Source organism: Micropterus salmoides, unplaced genomic scaffold, assembly GCF_014851395.1.
Source record: "Micropterus salmoides isolate LMB-PRFRI ecotype aquatic unplaced genomic scaffold, ASM1485139v1 Ms_hic_scaffold_3, whole genome shotgun sequence".
Taxonomy (NCBI): Eukaryota; Metazoa; Chordata; class Actinopteri; order Centrarchiformes; family Centrarchidae; genus Micropterus; species Micropterus salmoides.
Window position 1 is genome coordinate 2,481,855 of NW_024042261.1, and position 21,000 is coordinate 2,502,854.

A 21,000-nucleotide genomic window follows, 5' to 3' on the forward strand; every position below is an offset into this window, starting at 1 on the left:
TCCAGAGCCAGAAACACCTGCAGGAAGTGATAGGAGGAGAGAGGAGAGGGACGAGAAAGCACGAGACTACTGGAAAGGGGAGAAGTCGAGTTAGTAACATGCAATAATAGGATGAGGTTGCATACAGAGGGAGAGAAAGAAGAGGAGAGAGGAGCTCAGTGCATCATGGGAAATCCCCCGGCAGTCTAGGCCTATAGCAGCATAACTAAGGGATGGTTCAGGACTCACTTGAGCCAGCCCTAACTATAAGATTTATCAAAGAGGAAAGTCTTAAGCCTACTCTTAAATGTGGAGATGGTGTCTGCCTCCTGAACCCAAACTGGAACCTGGTTCCACAGGAGAGGAGCTTGATAGCTGAATGCTCTGGCTCTCATTCTACTTTTGGAGACTCTAGGAACCACAAGTAACCCTGCATTCTGGGAGTGCAGTGCTCTTGTAGGGTATTAAGGTACTATGAGCTCTTTAAGATAAGATGGTGCCTGACCATTAAGAGCTTTGTAGGTAAGAAGAATGATTTTAAATTCTATTCTGGATTTTACTGGAAGCAAATGCAGAGATGTGATCTCTTTTCCTGGTTCCTGTCAGAACACGTGCTGCAGCATTCTGGATCAGCTGAAGAGTCTTAATGGACTTTTTCGAGCAGCCTGATAATAGGGAATTGCAGTAATCCTGCCTAGAAGTAACAAATGCATGGACTAGTTTTTCTGCATCATTCTTAGACAGGATGTTCCTGATTTTCGCAATATTACGTAGGTGGAAAAAGGCGGTCCTTGAAATCTGCTTAATGTGAGACTTAAACGACATGTCCTGATGAAAGATAACTCCAAGATTCCTCACAGTGGTGCTGGAGGCCAGGGCGATGCCATCAAGGGAAACTATATTTTTAGATAATGCGTCACGGAGGTGCTTGGGCCCCAGAACAATAACTTCAGTTTTATCTGAGTTTAACATTAGAAAATTACAGGTCATCCAGGTTTTAACATCCTGAAGGCACATTTGGATTTTAGCTAACTGATGAGTTTCATCTGATTTGATCAATAGATATAACGGAGTATCATCTGCATGACAATGAAAGTTTATGGAATATTTCCTGATAATATTGCCTAAGGGAAGCATATATAAAGTGAAGAGGATTGGTCCGAGGACAGATCCTTGAGGAACTCCATGACTAATTTTGGCGTGCATGGAGGACTCATTAACATGTACAAACCGAAATCGATCTGATAAAGATACAGTTAAAATTAATTTGTGCCATCAGCGGAAAGAATGTTACATTAACATAAAAAATGTTTATTTAGATCAAGGGTTGTCATTATTTAGATTCTAAATCGAAAAAAAATTGAAATGAGCATTGAATTTTGACCTTCGAAATCAAAAGAAGGATACAGTTGACATCGTGTAGCCTTTTTAAAAAAGAATTTGAAAATGTAAATTACATGTTGTGGCATAAAACTATGATCTGGTGATATGTACAAATTAAGACTTGATAGTCTAACAACACAAGCAGACCCATTGGTGCTGAATGTTTTTTTTAAATCAAATCGTGACCTTAAATCCAAAGACAAGTAAAAAATGGATTTGGAGAATCATGACACCCCTATTTAGACCTAAAGCAAACATCCCTTGCCTTTTTAACTATGAAAACTATATTTTCATTTTGCAAGAGAGATTTTAATATTAATTTCAGGACAAATACTAACTGCCTATAACTTGATTTTTCGGCCAGCCCTCGACTTTAACATTGTCAGTTGTTGTGTGAATCTTCATGTTTGTTTCAAGTATTTCATGTGTCTTCTAAGGTTTTCCCAGATGAGTTCCACCTTCAGACCCTGAACCCCTTCCTGCGTTCCTGTGCTGAGCTTCATCAACACGTCAATGTCAAGAACATCATCATTGCCCTCATTGACAGGTACAGTTTGATTCACTGTAAATTAACAAAGCTAGTTGAATCAGAAACTCTGTATTAGCATATATAATTTTTTATAAATCCTAATCAGCCAATGCACAATATAAAGTAGTTAGAGTTGTAAATTGTTGGAGTTCTTAAATTTACCTGGAAAATTGTGTACTGTGTAATACAATCCAATATAATAGCCATTGCCTTTGCTAAAACAGCTCCTGGCACTGTGTGAGACCCCGGACTCACACACGTAGCTGCCAGAGCTGATTGCTGCCATTCTAGTGTGTCAATGCTTGTGCTCCCACCAGACGCTCTGTGGTGCATCCCAGAAGCGGCTCTCTGCTTTGTGGAGACTACATGGCAAGTCTATTTTTGACGAAAGCCGCATCAAACAGCACTGAGCAGATAAATCAGGCAGGAAGACCGAAAGAATTTCGAAAATACAACACCCTGTGCAGTGTGCAGACTCCCGATCATACATCAACAATAAACACAATTATAACAGATGAAAAAAACGATTTAACTAGGTAGCCAGCTTATATGTAAAAGCACAAAAATCAAGGCCAAATGAACAAAATCAAAAAAACTAAAAAAATTCTCTGATTCTGAAAGTTGCTGTTTGAGGCCTTTTCGGATGCTCAAAGTCACGAAACTTTACAGCAATTGTTGAACTGGTAAATATTTTGATTTAATGTCACATTTGGGCTTGGGCACGTTGGCTCTGCAGCGCTCCCTAATAACTTTTTAGTCTTCAAACAGCTAGGGATGCTTAAAAACTAAGGAGACCTCAGAAGAGGAATATTTGGGGCCGAGCATGAACTGTGCAAAGTTCGATGCTTCGCCATGACACAGGAAGTTGTTGTAACTTTGTTGTACATTCTCATATCTCTACCAGATTTCACACATTTGAATGAAATGCCCTGAATACATCTACAGGTCAAAATTCACTCAACCTCATAGCACCACCTGCTGTAATCAGGAAGTGTCCCTTCAAAGATGCAGCCCCTGCGCACTGAATCAACACAAAACTTTTGTGGTACATGTATCATCCGAAGATGCACAAAAAAGCCTCTTGGAGCCATACCTGAAATCAGACAGGAAATCAGCCATTTTGATTTGAATGTGCAATTACAGCCCATTTATGGCCTTTTACAAGGTCTGTACTTTAACAAACTCCTCCTAGGAAATTAATCGGATCGACTTAAATTTTCTATTGTGCATTCTAAAGGCATTGACGATGAAAAGTTGTGCTATCTGTGAGTTTTCGTCGATGGGCATGTCCATGGCGTTAAAGATCAACGGTTCGCCATAAAACAGGAAGTTATTATAACTGTACGTGCTCCGATCTGTACCACACTTTACATGGTTGATAACAGTCCCATCCTGAACACATCTACATGAAAATATTCACTCAACGTCATAGCCCCAACCATTGGTAACAGGAAGTAAGCCGTTTCTTACAAAACATGGCCGCCTCACACGTGCTACACGTTTTCCTTGCGAGTCAAAGTTTTGCAAGTTAATACGTTTTCCTTGCGAGTCAGAAAGTTTTGAGGGTTAAATGGTTTTGCAAGTCAAAACGGAAGGCTGGTGCCAGTCGGTGAACAGTGTTATGGTTGTATTTGTTTGTAGCTTAAATGATGCCATGATTAAGAACCCTCGCATCAGTCCTGGGCTATATTTGAAAAATGGAGTTCATTTCACAACTAGCATAAATATGTTTGTAAGTACAGTACCTAATTGCTGTAAAGGCCACCTCCAAATGCAGCTTTCAGTTGGCAGTGCCACTGCTTTTGAATTTGGCCTTTTTTTGCACCTAAACATAGCTGATGGCTAATGTTGTTTATTTAAGTTAATCATGTTTGTTAAAAAAAATAACACTCCCACCTTTCTCCCTACCACCCCATGGACTCCTAAGTACTCTGGACCTATGTGGGACATACAGTAGCTGTTACCACTTGCACTGGCCCAGTCTGTTTATTTGAATAAATGTTTTTACTACATGACCACATTTGTGAACATTAGAAAAACGCATGGTTTTCATTGCAATAAATTTTATTTATATATTTGCATTCCTTTTGTCTTTAATACTGACTGCAAATGTTAGATTTCACATTCTGATATACTGTAAGTCCAGTTCAAACACACAAGAGCATGTGCATATCCAACAAAGAATGTGTGGAAAAATAAGAATGACCTGCACACTGAGTAATTATGAATCCCGCTAGGCAGTATCATTAACATAGGGAACTGATGATTAGTCTTGCCTTATTTTATTTAACAAAAATGATTACACTATACAAGAAGGAGTTAAACAAATAAAAATCATATCCTGCATTCCTGAAAACATTAAAAAGGTTTACGATTGTTAAAGTTGTTTGTATGACTTAAAATAATGAAATAATGTGTGACAGTAATAGTAATTATAATAATGGAACCTGTGGGTAGGAAGTCAGTGTCATAATTTTTCATTTGAAATAAGTAGTTTTTCTTCCTCTTTTGCGTTCCGTCGGCATTACGTTGTCAACTGGCATTTGGGTCGGAGTCTTCTGCGTTTGCATCGCGGTGCATCTGGGAGTCTTTGTTTTTTTTTGATTTGATTTATTCTTTTTCTTTCTTCCACCCCTATTGGCTACTGGGGTTCTTGCCTGCCTGTTACAGTCGTGGCGTCCCACTCTCTCTAACAACTACATTCTTTAACAGGCTTATGCGCACACACATGTACATACACACACATACAGACACATTCACCCACACGCACACAGACACACACAGACACAAACAAACTTAGGTTGTCCCTGGTAGAATTATTCCTGATGCCTTTCTTTCAGTTACTTATTTAAATTAATTATTATTCCAGCTCTCGTGGCTGTGTTGTGTTGCTTATTTAGTGTGTGTGACTGTTTCTTGTTTTCATTGTTCTCTTAGTTGTCTTAATATGTCATTAATATGTCAGCTGTTTATTGCTGCTGTTCGGCTGGTTTTCTTTTACTATTATTATTATTTTTATTGTTTTTTTTGTTTGTGTTTGTTTGTTGTTGTTTTTCTCCTCCCCAAGCCCCCCTCTCTGTTCTCTTGCAGGTTTCGTTGCTTTCTGCAATTGGTGTTTCCCACAGCTTTTCCCTGTTGTCCCCACCCTCCATCCCCCTTTCCCCCTTCTCTTGCAGGTGTTGTCCTTTCTCTGTGCTGTCTGTTTGTGCCCCCCCATCCCCGTGTCTGCCCCCCTGTCCGGCCCGGTGACAAATCAATACATAATTAAATAAATAATAAAACAGACAAAGGAGTATTTTAATACTCTCTTGTTAAAGTAAAATCTGTCTGGCACAATATGGTATCCAGGTCATTATACTCTATACCAGGCTGCTGGGCAGGACAGGTTTAAAAAAAAAAAAAAAAAAAAAAATGAAATAAGTAGTTTTCATATACTGTGGGATAAGGTGTTGTGGAGTAAAAATCAAAACAACGGTTCAGCAAAGCAGTAAGGTGCAGGTGCTGACAACGAAGAGAGCGAGCCACGATGGAAGGTGGGACTTTAATATCCTGTAGCTCATTGGACCCAGGGCCTCCACATCAGGTAGAAGTAGACTAAGCAGGGGCTGTTACACGTCCTACATGAGAGACAGATGACAAGTTAGAAATATGTGCAGCCGGAGAGCGTAGACAAAATAAGAAGCACCTGTCTCACACCTAATATCTCTAAGCTAATCTAGCTTTACATAACTCGCCCTACAGCCCCGTTACCTGTCCTCATAAGGCACAGCCACTGATTCTGATAGTATCCGCAAATCCTTCCTCTCCCTGACCACTGTCACCCCGTTACAGTACCTCGCCTCCGTTTCACAGATATTTCCTGAGCTGACTGGTAGCTGTGTGTGTGACGCAGGCGCCGATCGCCACAATATGCTTACCTTACTACACGTGTCTTTCTGTTGTGCATTTTTCTTGTCCGTCACAACGACGATTTCACCCACCACCACGTTACCCGCGGGTGGCTACTTTCATTCCCTGTGTGACACTAAAGTTTATGTAGTGTCAGCTTCTGTCAAGCTTAAGGCCATTTTACAACAAGAAGCCAAGGTACAGCATAACATGCATATCCTTCATGATAATGATTTAATAATTTATTATTATTACTTAATTAACTTTATAATGTGGTCACTGAATGTAGAGTGGTTCCTGTCAACTGTGTTGAAATGGCAATAAAGTATTGAATCCTAATTATAGTTAATAGTGTTCCTCATCATTCACCCCATTTACATCCATAGTTGAATGCTCACCTTCAGTGAGCAGTTTTACGAACTCAAAAAAGTTTGTAGTCATGGCCAAAAGTATGGCCACCCCTTCATGTCTGTCACAATATGCACTACTTCTCCCAATAAATTGTTGCAATTACAAATGCTTTAGTATTCTCATGTTTATTTATTTTGTTTGCATTGGTACAACACTGAAAAAGGCAGAGAACAAAGCCAAATCTGAGACATTCCACACAGAATTGGCACCCACAACTTAATATTTGGTGGCACACCCTTAATAACCGAAGTCAGTCACCTTATTTAACCATCAATGAGTTTCTTTGGACCACTCTTCTTTTGCAATCTGCTCCAGATCTTTAAGATTTGATGGGTTCCTTCTCCCAATTGCTGTATTGAGGTCTCTCTATGGGATTTAGATCTGGATTCATTGCTGGCCACTTCAGAACTCTCCAGTGCTTTGTCTTTAACCATTTGAGCCTTCACCAAAAAGCTCTCTTTTAGTCTTATATGGCCATAGGACATTCTTCCAGAAGGATTTTGGCTTCCTCAGGTAAATTTTTGACAAACTCCAATATGGCTTTTTAATGTTTCTGTCAGCTATGGGGACCTCCACTGTTGTACCCTGTGTGTGCAGGTCAGCCTGAATTTGTTTGGAAGTTGATCAAGTTTCTTTGTCCACTATTCGAACAATCCTTCATTGCACAATCTTAATCAGTTTTTGTCCTTGTCCACATCCAGGGAGATTGGCTACAGTGCCATGGGGCTGTAACATCTTTACAATGTTGTGCACGATGGACACAGGAACATTAAGATCTCTGGGAATGGAGTAGCCTTGAGATTGTCCTTGCTTTTCCAAAATGTTTGTTCTCAAATCCTCAAGACAACTCTTTTCTCCTCTTTCTTTTGTCCATACTAAGTGTGGTAAACACACACGCAGCACAAAGGTTGAGTCGACCTTTTTCCATTTTAACTGGTTGTAAGAGTGATTTCTCTATTGCCAGCACCTGTGAATTGCTATAGGTGAGTTTAATTACAAGTTAAAGGAGAACTCCGGGCAATTTTTAAGTTAATCTTGATCGTTATACCTTTTGTGAGTACTGTCTATAGAAAACGAACCGGATAGGTGCTTGTAACACGGATCTGCTACAGCTAATGCCCAGAGCTCCCACTCAGCTAAAACGGCAGTTATGGGGGCATATACATAAAGAGTGTCTTTGTGCCTCTTAACAGACACAAGATGCAATTAAAATGTCTGTCCAACATGAACAGGGCCCTTACATGACAACAAGATGCGTTTAGCAACTTAGCCATTGTTTAAATTCACCTAAATAGTGTTTTAGACAGCTAGCTGTAGTCTTGTGCTGAAGTCCCGTGGGAACTCAGTTGTTGCCGGAAAAAGGTAAATAGCAGTGTGCAGGTGGGAGGAGTGAAGATTGGAGTTGCTCACAAGTGAAGAAGAAATGGTTCGCGTTTGTGCCGTTCCTAATTGTGGCAACAGAATGGGAAAATACAAGAAATTATCTTTTTCCGGCAACAACTGAGTTCCCACGGGACTTCAGCGTGAGACTACCGCTAGCCGTCTAAAACACTATTTAGGTGAATTTAAACAATGGCTAAGTTGCTAAACTGTCTATAGACAGTACTCACAAAGGTATAACGATCACGATTAACTTTTTTTTTTAATTGCCCAGAGTTCTCCTTTAAAGGAGCATGACATGCTTGACATACAATTATTTCTCAAGACTTTGAAAAGGTGCCAATAATTTTGTCCAGTCCATTTTTGGAGTTATGTGTTGGTCTGAGATTTGACTTTATTCTGCTTTTTTGTGTTGTTCCAATGCAAAAAAAAAAAAAAAAAGAAATAAACATGAGAATTTGTAATTGCCCATGAATGTAGGTTAGATTTTCGGTTGGCATGGCTCAGGAGGTAGAGAGGTTGTGTACTCAAAGGTTCCTGGTCGGGTCCCGGTCAAAGTGTCCTTGAGCAAGACACTGAACTCCTTACAGCTCCGGCTGAGCAGGTTTGCACCTTGCATGGCAGCCTCTGCCATTAGTGTATGAATGTACGTGTAAATGTGTTGTAAAGTGCTTTGAGTGGTTGGTGAGTGGTAAATGCAGTACATTTACCATTCTGTTTTGTTTTTCAGACTTGCTCTGTTTGCTCATCGAGAAGATGGCCCTGGCATTCCAGCTGAGATCAAACTGTTTGACATCTTCTCTCAGCAAGTGGCCACCGTCATTCAAGTAGGCTACGTTAGGTTAACCTGGTCTGTAAGACTAATTAAGCGCTTGTACACATCAAAAAGCTGTTTAAAGTCCCATTCAGGCAGGATTTATTTCTCTAGGTGAGCTTAAGTGATTTTAATGTGACATAAGGGTATAAGCTGACATTTTAATACCATCAGAAGTGCATATCTGTTTTACAGTATCTCACAAAAGTGAGTACACCCCTCACATTTTTGTAAATATTTGATTACATCTTTTCATCTGTGAAGTGAAGAAATGAAACTTTACTACAATGTAAAGTAGTGAGTGTATAAGCTTGTATAATAGTGTAAATTTGCTGTTCCTTCAAAATAACACATCACACAGCCATTAATGTCTAAACCACTGGCAACAAAAGTGAGTACTAGTGTTGTAGTACTCAATGTCCGCTCTCTGGCCAACAAAATGGACGAACTGCTGCTCCTCAACAGAATTAATTCGGACTTCTGTAGATCTGCTGCCCTCTGTTTCACCGAATCCTGGCTCACCGAGCACATCCCAGACAGCGCACTTCACCTACCGGGATTTAATCTCTTGGGAAAAACACGGGGAGACGGACTCTGTTTCTATATAAACGAAGGTTGGTGCACAGATGTCAGTGTTGGAAAAATCATGCAGGCCTCACCTAGAGACATTATAAACTGTAAACCTTTTTATTCACCGCAGGAGTTTTCCTCGTTTGTTGTGGTCGCTGTTTACATTCCACCTCAGGCCTGTGTTAGTGAGGCGTTACTACACCTGGCCGACCAGATAACTAACTTGGAGAAAAAACATCCAGACTCCCTGCTCATAGTTCTTGGGGACTTTAACAAAGCAAACCTCAGTCATGAACTTCCAAAGTCCAGACAGCATATTAAGTGTCCCACCAGGGACACTAACACACTGGACCACTGCTACACAACATTAAAGGACGCCTATCGCTCTGTTCCCCTTTCAGCCTTAGGACTCTCTGATCACTGTCTGGTTCATCTTCTCCCGACACACAGGCAAAGACTGAAATCTGCTAAACCTGTTGTAAAGACTGTGAAAAGATGGACCAACGAATCAAAGCTGGAGTTACAGGCCTGCTTTGACTGCACTGACTGGAGTGTTTTTGAGGCTGCAGCCACTGACCTGGACTAACTGACACTGTGACATCTTACATCAGTTTTTGTGAGGACGTGTGTGCCGACTAAAACCTTCTGCACATACAACAACCAAAAACCCTGGTTCACAGCGAAACTAAGGCAGCTTCGTCAGACCAAGGAGGAGGCCTTCAGAAGTGAGGACAGAGTCTTGTACAACCAGGCCAGGAACACGCTGACTAAAGAGGGCAAAGCTGCAAAGAGGCGCTACGCTGAAAAGCTAAATAACAGCTTTGCAGCCAACGACCCTGCGTCAGTGTGGAGAAGCCTACGGACACTCACAAACTACAAGAGACCATCCCCCAACACTGCTGGTACTCACCGACTGGCTGACGAGCTGAATGGTTTCTACTGTAGGTTTGAAAAGCCCAGAGTCACACCTCTCCCCCGCTCCAACGCCATTTTCAAACGGTCACCTTCCCCCTCTCTCTGACCTCTCACCTGCACTCAAGATCTGTAAAGAGGACGTGAGCCACGTCTTCCAAAGGCAGAAGATCAGGAAGGCTCCTGGACCTGACGGTGTCTCACCATCGTGCCTGAAAATCTGTGCGGACCAGTCGGCCTCCATCTTCACTCAGATCTTCAACAAATCACTGTAGCTGTGTGAAGTTCCCTCCTGCTTCAAACGCTCCACAGTCATCCCGGTCCCAAAAAAACCCTCCATCTCTGGACTAAATGACTACAGGACCGTCGCCCTGACATCTGTAGTCATGAAGTCCTTTGAAAGACTGGTGTTGGCCCACCTGAAGGACATTACTGGCCCCTTGCTTGCAGTTGCCTACAGGGCTAACAGGTCAGTGGATGATGCTGTCAACTTGGGTCTGCATTACATGCTGCAACACCTCGACTCTCCAGGTACATGCAATGCAAGGATCCTGTTCATGGACTTCAGCTCGGCGTTCAACACCATCATCCCGGACATCCTCAGCACCAAACTCACCCAGCTCACTGTGCCAGCCTCCACCTGTCAGTGGATCACAGACTTCCTGACTGACAGGCATTAGCAGGTGAGGCTGGGGAACATCACATCCAGCACCCAGACTATTAGCACTGGCGCCCCCTAGGGGTGTGTGCTCTCCCCACTGCTCTTCTCCCTCTACACCAATGACTGCACCTCAGGAGACCCATCTGTCAAACTCCTGAAGTTCGCTGACGACACGGTCATCATGACGGACATCGGCCTCATCCGGGACAGTGATGAGTCGGCCTACAGACGGGAGGTTGATCAGCTGACTCTCTGGTGCGGTCAGAACAACCTGGAGCTTAACACGCTCAAAACTGTGGAGATGATAGTGGACTTCAGCAGGAGCCCCCCTACTCTGCCCCCCATCACCATACTCAACAGCCCTGTGTCTGCTGTGGAATCCTTCAGGTTTCTGGGTTCCACTATTTCCCAGGACCTGAAGTGGGAGCTAACACTATCATCAAGAAGGCCCAGCAGAGGATGTACTTCCTGCGTCAGCTCAGGAAGCTCAACCTGCCAAAGGAGCTGCTGATCCACTTCTACACAGCCATCATTCAGTCTGTTCTCTGCACCTCCATCACTGTCTGGTTTGGATCTGCCATCAAAAAGGACAGAGACAGACTACGACGGAGAGTCAGGACTGCAGAAAAAAATAATCAGTGCCAACCTGCCCTCCATTCAGAGTCAGAGTCAGGAAACGGGCAGGAAACATCACTGGAGATCCATCTCACCCCGGACACAACCTGTTCCAGCTCCTCCCCTCTGGTAGGGGCTACAGAGCACTGTACGCCAAAACCAACAGACTCAAGAACAGTTTCTTCCCACAAGCCGTCACTCTGATGAACAGCTGATTTCTGACTCTGTGTCAGGAACAATTCCTGTGCAATAACCCAGTCGACCAAAGAAGTCGAGTGCACGTGCTCAGCGTCATATCCAGAGATTGTCTTTGGGAAATAGACGTACGAGTGCTGCCAGCATTGCTGCAGAGGGGTGGGGGGTCAGCCTGTCAGGGCTCAGACCACATGCCACACACTGCATCAAATTAGTCTGCATGGCGTTGTCCCGGAAGGATGCACAAGAAAGGACCGTAAACAGTTTGCTGAAGACAAGCTGACTAAGGACATGGATTAGTTGAACCATGTCCTATGGTCTAATCAGACCAAGATAAAACTTATTTGGTTCAGAGGGTGTCAGATGGTGAACTATACTTCATTGAGGGAACCATGAATGCCAACATGTACTGTGACATACTGAAGCAGAGCGTGATCCCCTCCCTTCAGAGACTGGGCCGCAGGGCTGTATTCCAACATGATGATGACCCCAAACACACCTCCAAGACAACCACTGCCTTGCTAAAGAAGCGGAGGGTAAAGGTGATGGACTGGCCAAGCATGTCTCCAAACCTAAACCCTATTGAGCATCTGTGGGGCATCCTCGAATGGAAGGTGGAGGAGCGCAAGGTCTCTAACATCCACCTCCTCCGTGATGTCGTCATGGAGGAGTGGAAGAGGACTCCAGTCTGTGAAGCTCTGAACTCCATGCCCAAGAGGGTTAAGGCAGTGCTGGCAAATAATGGTGGCCATACAAAATATTGACACTTTGGGCCCTATTCAGACATTTTCACTTAATAATCAAAGTGAGTACACCCCTCACTTTGATTTGCCAGGAGTTTAGACATTAATGGCTGTGTGATGTGTTATTTTGATGGGACAGCAAATTCACAGTTGTACAGTCCCCTCCAAAAGTATTGGAATGGTAAGGCAAATTCCTTTGTTTTTGTTGTTCATTGAAGACATTTGGGTTTAAGATCAAAAGATGAGTATGAGACGAGTTCAGAATTTCAGCTTTTATTTCCTATTGTACACCCACTACTTTACATTGTAGTAAAGTGTCATTTATTCAGTGTTGTCACATGAATGCAGCCTTTACTTTCACTTTTTTGTGACATCACAAGAAAACACGCTTCATAATGTTCGCCTAGCGGCTAGTTATGCACGCCCTCAAAAACACCGGTGGAAAAACACTGAGCTGCAGCATACAGTGACAAGACGTCCGCCTGCTGCCTCTCCTCTTCCTTCCAAACATTTGCTACCCTCTAGGCAGTCAATGGATGTTGTTACCGTGATGTAGAGACCGAGCTCAGTAAAACAGATGCACCTAGCTTGCTTGGCTAGTAATCCCAGTCATTTTAACTGGGATGATAATTTTGTTTAGCGAAAAAACAGGCTTAAAACAAAATCTACTAAACAGAGAAAATGAACAGCCAACTCCTAATAGGCTTTTTCAACGGCGCTGGTTAAGTTTACACAGGGCTGTGGGTACGAGTCACTCTAGCTTGATTGACAGGTTGCCATGGTAATGAATTGTAAATCACAGATAGTCCCGTCCTGAAGCATACTCTGCTTTGGTCTATTTTTGGTCTGTTGTATAAGACATGAAATTAGCGATTGAGACCATAAACTAATTATTAAAGTGTTTACTGAGGTGATAAATCAGGTGAGCAGTAGGGTCACTTAGGCCTGGGCGAAAAATCGATTGAATGAATTAATTCGAATTTTTTGTTGCGGGCGATTTAAAAAATAAGTAAATCGAGTTTTTGTGTAATAGCACATTTTTGGCTCCCCGGGGTTTCCGTAGTGTTCGTTTCCCATAGCGACAACATCATACACTAAACAGCAACAGCAAGCGACAAAATGGCTACCGGTGAGAGCGGGAAGTTTGTTCCCAAGAAAGGAATAAAGTCATCTGTTGTTTGGAACTGGTATGGGTTTGCTGCGACAGATGTGGAACAACAGACACCACGCTGCAACATTTGCCTAAAGCCTATCGCAGTGAAAGGCAGCAGCACCACAAACCTATTCCAACACCTGAAACAGAGACATCCAGCCGAATATGAAAAATGCCAGTCTCTCCGCGATGAACAAAGCCGCACTGACCAACAAACCTTATTGCTTTCCTTAAGTAGGGGGGGAAATCGGAAAAAATCGTAAATTGAATTAAAGTAAATAAAATCGGAGATTTTATTTTTAGGCCATATCGCCCAGCCCTAGGGTCACTGTTAGATTTCCAGAGATGCGTCACTCAAAAGCCAAAACGGAGCGTTCAGCACACAGGGTGAAAAGAGGAGCTGCAGCAATGTGCAGTATAACAAAAAATATGGTGTTTTTTAAAAATGAAACCAGGTAAACCTGTTCTGGTGCAACCCCTAAATAAAATGATGAACCTGAAAATGACTATTATATGACCACTTTAATAGATTATATTCATCAATTGAGAAAAAAACAAAAACGTTTTACATGCAGATAGATTTTACATGAACATCTGTCTTCCTAGGATAACAGTGTAATTGCTTCTTATTTAATTAATGTTTAAATCAATGATGATAGACGATGTCATGAAATCTCGTGTTCTAAAATATATTTAATAGATTTTTACTTTAATTCATGTCATCTGCTTACAGTTCTATAATCCATAAATCCCAAACAAATGTCGACTGACCATGCTGATGTTTTCATTCTAATATTCCTCCTTCAGTCTCGACAGGACATGCCATCAGAGGACGTGGTCTCTCTTCAGGTCTCTCTCATTAATTTGGCAATGAAATGCTACCCTGAACGTGTTGACTATGTAGATAAGGTCCTGGAGGGCACTGTGGAGATATTCAACAAGCTCAACTTGGAACAGTAAGTCCTGACGCACTGAGATTTACTTAATCGGTATGTTTGGTCTGTGCTGACTGATGTGCTAGGAATTTTGCAGTAGAAGATAAAATTCATAAAAACAAGTAATAACTTACATTAAGTAAAAGACAGAAATCAAAAAGAAATACAGTACTTGTTCACACAGTGGAAATAACAGAAAAGGGGAGAGGAGGAAGAGCTCTTTGAGCAGCTGGAGGCTGTTGTTTGAGTTAGGAAGATAGCAATGATCAGAAACCTGGATACCATTATACTCATGTTGCATTGTTACTTTAGGTAAACCTATATCACATCGCAAATATGCTCACAGACAACAGGTATAGTAATTGGCATTTAAATATACTCTTTGCCTAACTTGCATTCACACTTATGTCACACTTTGACCATTTCCATTCTTTCCCCCCTGTAGCATAGCAACCAGCAGTGCAGTGTCAAAGGAACTTACCCGACTATTGAAGATCCCAGTGGATACCTACAACAACATCCTGACAGTGCTGCAGCTCAAGCACTTTCCACCACTCTTCGAGTACTTTGACTATGAGTCACGCAAGAGCATGAGCTGCTATGTTCTGAGCAACACACTGGACTACAACACCACTATTGTGGCACAGGAACAGGTGGAATACCTAGCTAGCACTTTAAAACAAGGATGTCAACATGGGTCAGAATTCATCACATTCTGACCCTTAAGGGATTCCCTCCCCACCTAAAGACACATATCTTCTTCAAAAATTAAACAGTATGGTTTGTCCACAGCTTACCAGAATTACTTACTTAATAGAATTAATTTAATTATAAATGGCCTCATTTTAATATTTATATATTTTAGACCAAAAATACTGAAATTGCGGATAACCTCATTTGTAATCTTTCTGATAATCAAAGAACCATAATGTTTATTTTTGAAGCAGATCAATATAATTGTCTTTAGGTGGGGTGGGGCTCCTCCTCCTGAAAGGTTGGCCATAAAAATGTAGCACAGAATGCATCAGTGGGTCTATTAAATTGTATTTACTTCCCTCCCTGGTTTCTCTAGGTGGATGCCATCTTGAACTTGGTGTCCACACTGATTCAGGACCAGCCAGACCAACCAGCTGATGATCCTGACCCAGAGGATTTTGCTGAGGAGCAGAGCCTTGTGGGTCGTTTTATCCATCTGCTCCACTCTGAAGATCCTGATCAACAGTACCTTGTGAGTCCTTCCTTTGACATTAATTGCTGCATGCTGTAGTGCCTCCTTTTTTAAAGTATTTTTTCCACCTTAGCCAGACTTGATGTGTACTGTGATGGATTATACCCTGTTCATTGATTTATCGATCGTGCAGAAATGAATGATAATCAGTGGCTGCCTTGAAAGTTCATTGAAGTTAACATTCTGATTTCTGGTCAGATTCTGAACACAGCCCGGAAGCACTTTGGTGCGGGTGGAAACCAAAGGATTCGCTACACACTTCCTCCTCTGGTGTTCGCAGCTTACCAGCTGGCCTTCAGATACAAGGAAAACTCCTCATTGGTCTGCAAACATCCTTTTTCACTAGATCTCACATGCTGTATTTCAAGTGTGTGTCTATAATATTATTAAATGATCCCAATATGTCTCCCATCAGGATGACAAGTGGGAAAAGAAGTGCCAGAAGATCTTTTCTTTCGCCCACCAGACCATCAGTGCACTTATCAAGGCTGAACTTGCTGAGCTGCCTCTTCGACTGTTCCTACAGGGTGCACTGGCTGCAGGCGAGATTGGCTTTGAGAATCACGAGACAGTAGCTTATGAGTTCATGTCACAGGTAGAATGTTCAATAAAACAGTCTGTTGTCAGTTTGAATCTCTTCACATTCAGTCTACACAGGCTACATAGTAAAAGCAGCATGTCTCTGGGTCAGACCAAATTAGGCCCCATCCACACTACTGTGTTTTGGTTTTAAAACGGAGACCTTTTGCTATGTTTGCACCTCCCATCTAGACTAAAACAGTAAAAATTAAGACCTAAAACGGAGATGTTTGGAAACGCTAGCCGCTGAGTGTTTTAGTGAAAATGGGCAAAAACGGAGGACGGTGACGCAGATACTCACGTTTGGCTCTCTGATTGGGTCTTATAAGTCATGCAAAACAGAAACACGATGCTACTGACAAAGTTTTTGTAATGTAAAAAGAAAAAAACTTTCAATAAATGTTTTTAAAGTGCGTGAATAAATCCAAAATTGTAACCCTAACCCTGGGGCATCAGTGTGCATGTGTAGGCGCAGCTTGTATGTGTGCAGTGGAGCCCCAGCTTCACTGGTGTTGTGCCGAGTTGTCCACACCTCGCAGGACTTTAAGATAATTTATCACTGTTGATGAACCACACGAAGAATATAAAATTGTTTTTTAAACAGCTAGCTACTTGAAATAGACCTGCGAGGAACCGCGAGGTGCGTGCAGCTGTCGGCAGCACGGAATGCACGCAAAACTCTGCGCAAGACCGGTGAATGGCAGGAGGGAGAGAGAGAAAAGCGTCAGTTTAGCTGGAAATTTACAGTGTAAGTTGAATGAATAGAGACTGCAACTCTGCAGCTTCTCAAGATTAAAGCGGAGCTAAAGTGGATGATTCTGATTTGACTTAGTCTGGGACAGCCCTAGTAACTACGGAAGAGAGAGACCATCTGCATCATGTTTACAGCGGCACGCACATGCCCGGTGTTTTTCAGTCGTTTGAGTATAGATGGAGATCAACTCTAAAACGCCGGTGTGGACGGAGATCGTATTGGTTTTAATTTTCCTTTTTTAAACTAAAACGGAGTAGTGTAAATGGGGCCTTAGCCAAAATACAGGTGTGAAAGGGACCCAAGTTAAGATAAGAAACTACCGGTGCTGTTGCTCTAGAATACCCTCAGAACCACATTATATGCAGTAGAAAGTAACTGATATAATGGAAACCTCAAACATACATTTGGGCCTTTTGCATCTTGGAAATAATCTGTAAGCCACAACCCATAGTGGGGAGGACATGCCATAAATCTAAGCCAGTGAATTGGCTTTTCTGCAGCTACAGTGGCAGTCAACTGAGCTTCAGTTAAATGAAAAGGATGACTTGTATGAAAAGTCCTCTTTGGTCATGGAAAATCCAATAAGGTATTCAGGTTCCAAGTGGACTTAAACTCTGGTCTGTTATTTAAACATTCTGTGGTATTAATTAATTAATAAATTAATTAAATTAATGCTACTTCAGCTCGTAGAAAAGCAGCACAATATTGCTGCAGTCAGAGTAACCTGACTGCAGCAATATTTAAAAATAGGCGACTACTCAAGGTCAGAAAATTCCAGAGCTGAGAACTGTGGTGATTTCTTTCATTGATTTTGTTTTTTGTTTTTTTTTTCAGCGAAACCTCTAGCAATCATCTTTTCACATTCTTTGTCTCAATCATATTCTTCTCACTCCCTCCTTGTCCACTATCTTTCCTTCTTTTGTCTTGCTTCTCAATGCATCACCAGGCCTTCTCTCTGTATGAGGATGAAATCAGCGACTCCAAAGCCCAATTGGCAGCCATCACACTGATCATTGGTACCTTTGAACGAATGCGATGTTTCAGCGAGGAGAACCACGAGCCACTGAGAACTCAGTGTGCACTGGCTGCCTCCAAGCTGCTGAAAAAACCTGACCAGTGCCGAGCCGTCAGTATCTGTGCCCATCTCTTTTGGTCCGGTCGTAGCACCGACAAAAATGGTGAAGAGGTGTGTTGGAGGTGTTTTGTTTTTTTGTGGGTTTTTTGTGCACTTTTTCAAACATTCTAAATCAGAAAAGAACTAAATGTTTTGTGCTGCGAGTAAATGGCTCCAGTATACTTACTTTGATGCATCTTTAGATCCGCGATGGTAAGCGTGTGATGGAGTGTCTAAAGAAAGCCCTGAAGATTGCCCACCAGTGCATGGACCCATCGCTGCAAGTCCAGCTTTTCATTGAAATCCTCAACAGATACGTCTGCTTCTATGAGAGGGAAAACGATGCGGTAGGAAACTACAAATATCAGATTTCCAAAATGTTAAAACTGTTAAGACTAAAGCTGATGGTACACGGGAAAACATTTTAAGTAAGTTGTTGCTGGTGGCAAGTCCAACTATGTTTTGAACGGATAGCGGCGGGGCGGGATGGGGGAAGGTGATTATGGTAGTAATCTTACTCGTTACCATTGACGGCAACATTGCCCAGCACAATTGTTCTAAAAGTTGCTCCATGTATCATCAGCTTAAGAGTTTCAAGCTGCGCTGTCAGTTTGTTAACGTGTAAGCAGGTTACTCTCGTTACTGCAGTTATCTTTACACTACCTACTCCAATTACAAATTCCCTACTCCAATTACAAATTGGAGTAGGGAAAATCTTGAGGGGCTGATATCTTGGCCATGTGTAGGGGATGTGTAGGGCCAGTTGTAACAACAATTCCATCAATTAAAGATAAGATAGGAGTATTGAGATCATTTCAGTATTTACCAACTTCCTTATGATCACGTATTGTGGTTGTCAAGGTTGTAGATTCTGAAAATATAGAGAGAAGCTGATTTTGAGGTAAGAAAGTAAATTTTGTATCTATACCATAGCAAATACTATTGTATAACTTTAATTAGAATATAGCTTCTTAGGCAACATGTCATGCATTTTGTTAGACCTAAAGATGTGCAAAGATTTTCTTTAATAAGGTACATTGTTGTAGTGTATATTAAGTAAACTGATAAGTTTGTTCTATTGGAAAAATTCACATACACACACAAGCATGACAATCAGATACGTTTACCATATACGTTTTAGCCAGTGCCAAAGGAAAATCTCCAGCGGCATGAAAAAAAAATAGCATTTCAAATCCTCAATCTGTGTGGACATTACTCCTAGACAGCCAGCGGAGCATTCAAACTGGATCACTTGTGTGCAGTGCTTGAAGTGGACAGGTACTCATTGGTACACAGTACTACATTTTACTCTTTGGCATACCAGAACTTTTTCTTGCGTGCACCAGCACTTCTCACAAGCTGCCGCTACTCTTCCCTGCCCTCTCCATATCGGGTTCTCTGGGCTCACCTGTCCCAGTTCTCCTCTGCTAATCTCTGTTGGCGGAGACAGACGAGTGAGAAGCTTGGGTGCCTTTCATGCTGCCGTGTGCGTAAAGTAGCTTGCCAATGTGTGAACCGATCTCAGCTGGGATGGGGCGGTTGTTGCGCTACATCAAACCTTTTCAACATGTTGTTCTGCATGAATGGTTAGGATTATTGAAAAGTTTGCGCTTGCTCCACCGTGTGGGGCATTTTTCTTGCACAATAATATAATGAATAAAAACCACCCTCAAAAATGCTGTTTTTTCCAAATGGAATTAATATTACCGTAGTGGTTAGCCATATAGTAGCCTATTCTGTGATCTGAAATTATAGTAAATCCACTAACATTAACCCTGATCAAAGCTTAACCACATCGGTGTAATATCAGAAAACAGTTTTATTTGTGAAACAGAATTTTAATTAATAAGCTCTTTAAATGTTACAAATACTGTATAGAATAAGTAGACTATCCAAATAAAATGTAACCTGTAAATGTAATCAAATGGCCAGAAATAACAAGAAAATGCATGCCTTATGATTTTGGTCATAAGGTAACTCATTGCCTTTACTTTACGTGTACCCATCATGCTTACTGTCGTACGTGGTCACCCCCCAAAGGCCCATTCTGAGCCAGGAAAAACCCTGCAGAGTACTGTATTTCATTTGGAAATGCAAGGTCCTGGCAACACACAGTCACCTGTGTCCCCTGGGTCCCCCAGGGGTCAGTCCTTCCCAATAAGGTGTTCCTCCTCACCCACCAGTGCATCTATGGAAATGGAAATTAAAAAATCATTATTTTTTAAATTATTATTATTTCAAATGATTGCGTGTTACCACCACCAGCTAATATTTCTGAGGATCTATCAACAGAAATGCAATATAAGATCCATAACAACTTTTCAGTGGTATATAAAGACCTTACATAATAAACCATTATGTTTTTATTACCTTAGAATGAGACATTTATATCTACATAACCTCGGGCACCCCCTTCCATGGAGGTCGCCACATTGCGTCGTCATGTTTCTACATTAGCTGAAATCAGACAAACAGCGCTACAGAACGTGTTTCATCGCTACAGTCTTCTTGTTGTACTTCTGGTAGAATTCAGGCAGTGCAGACACTCATCACTATGTTGAATACGTACGTTAGAAGAAATAGTAGTAGTAATAATATACATCAAGGGTCTGCAAATAAGTTTTGAATTGGAGAAATATTTTCAACCATTACCATGCATTGGCATGTAGTTCGGTTAGCTCAGTCGGTAAGGCGCAGGACTTGCAACCCAAGGGATATGGGTTTGAAAAAAAGTTGTCCCATCTTGGGAATCACGTTTTCTGACTGCTCTTCCAGAGGTGTGTCAAGTAGGCTACAGACTCTTTTTGTGTCGTTCAGAATTTTTCAAAGTAAAAGCTCAGTTCAACTTCAAATAGAAGATTGCAGTAAACAAGCTTTCTTGTGCTTTTTATTTTGTAGGCAAACCACTAAAGAGGAAGTGATTATGTGAGTGAACTGTTGCTGTCATGACTAAGATGTATTTTTAAGCAAAGCTATCAAAGTATTTATTTATATTTTTTGCTGCTATCAAAGCACCATAATCTGGCAGCAGGCCAGATATTATTGTTGCCAGGCAGTTTTGGCGAGGGTCCATAATCACACAGAGAATTAATGTCCCATGTCAATGTTGATATAAACTTTATTTAATATGTGGTTTATTATGGACTGTGGTGCAGAA

General features: G+C 41.8%; 1 protein-coding gene across 1 annotated transcript in view; it reads left to right on the top strand.

The window, feature by feature from the left end:
* Window positions 1-21,000, top strand: part of vps35 (VPS35 retromer complex component) — a 49,925-nt gene that overhangs the window by 20,777 nt on the left and 8,148 nt on the right. The window contains exons 6-14 of the mRNA XM_038692441.1: window positions 1,800-1,909; window positions 8,301-8,397; window positions 14,041-14,189; window positions 14,614-14,821; window positions 15,241-15,396; window positions 15,595-15,717; window positions 15,812-15,991; window positions 17,676-17,915; window positions 18,047-18,190. Of these exons, the coding sequence (XP_038548369.1) occupies window positions 1,800-1,909; window positions 8,301-8,397; window positions 14,041-14,189; window positions 14,614-14,821; window positions 15,241-15,396; window positions 15,595-15,717; window positions 15,812-15,991; window positions 17,676-17,915; window positions 18,047-18,190 (1,407 nt within the window). The remainder of the gene's footprint in view (window positions 1-1,799; window positions 1,910-8,300; window positions 8,398-14,040; window positions 14,190-14,613; window positions 14,822-15,240; window positions 15,397-15,594; window positions 15,718-15,811; window positions 15,992-17,675; window positions 17,916-18,046; window positions 18,191-21,000) is intronic.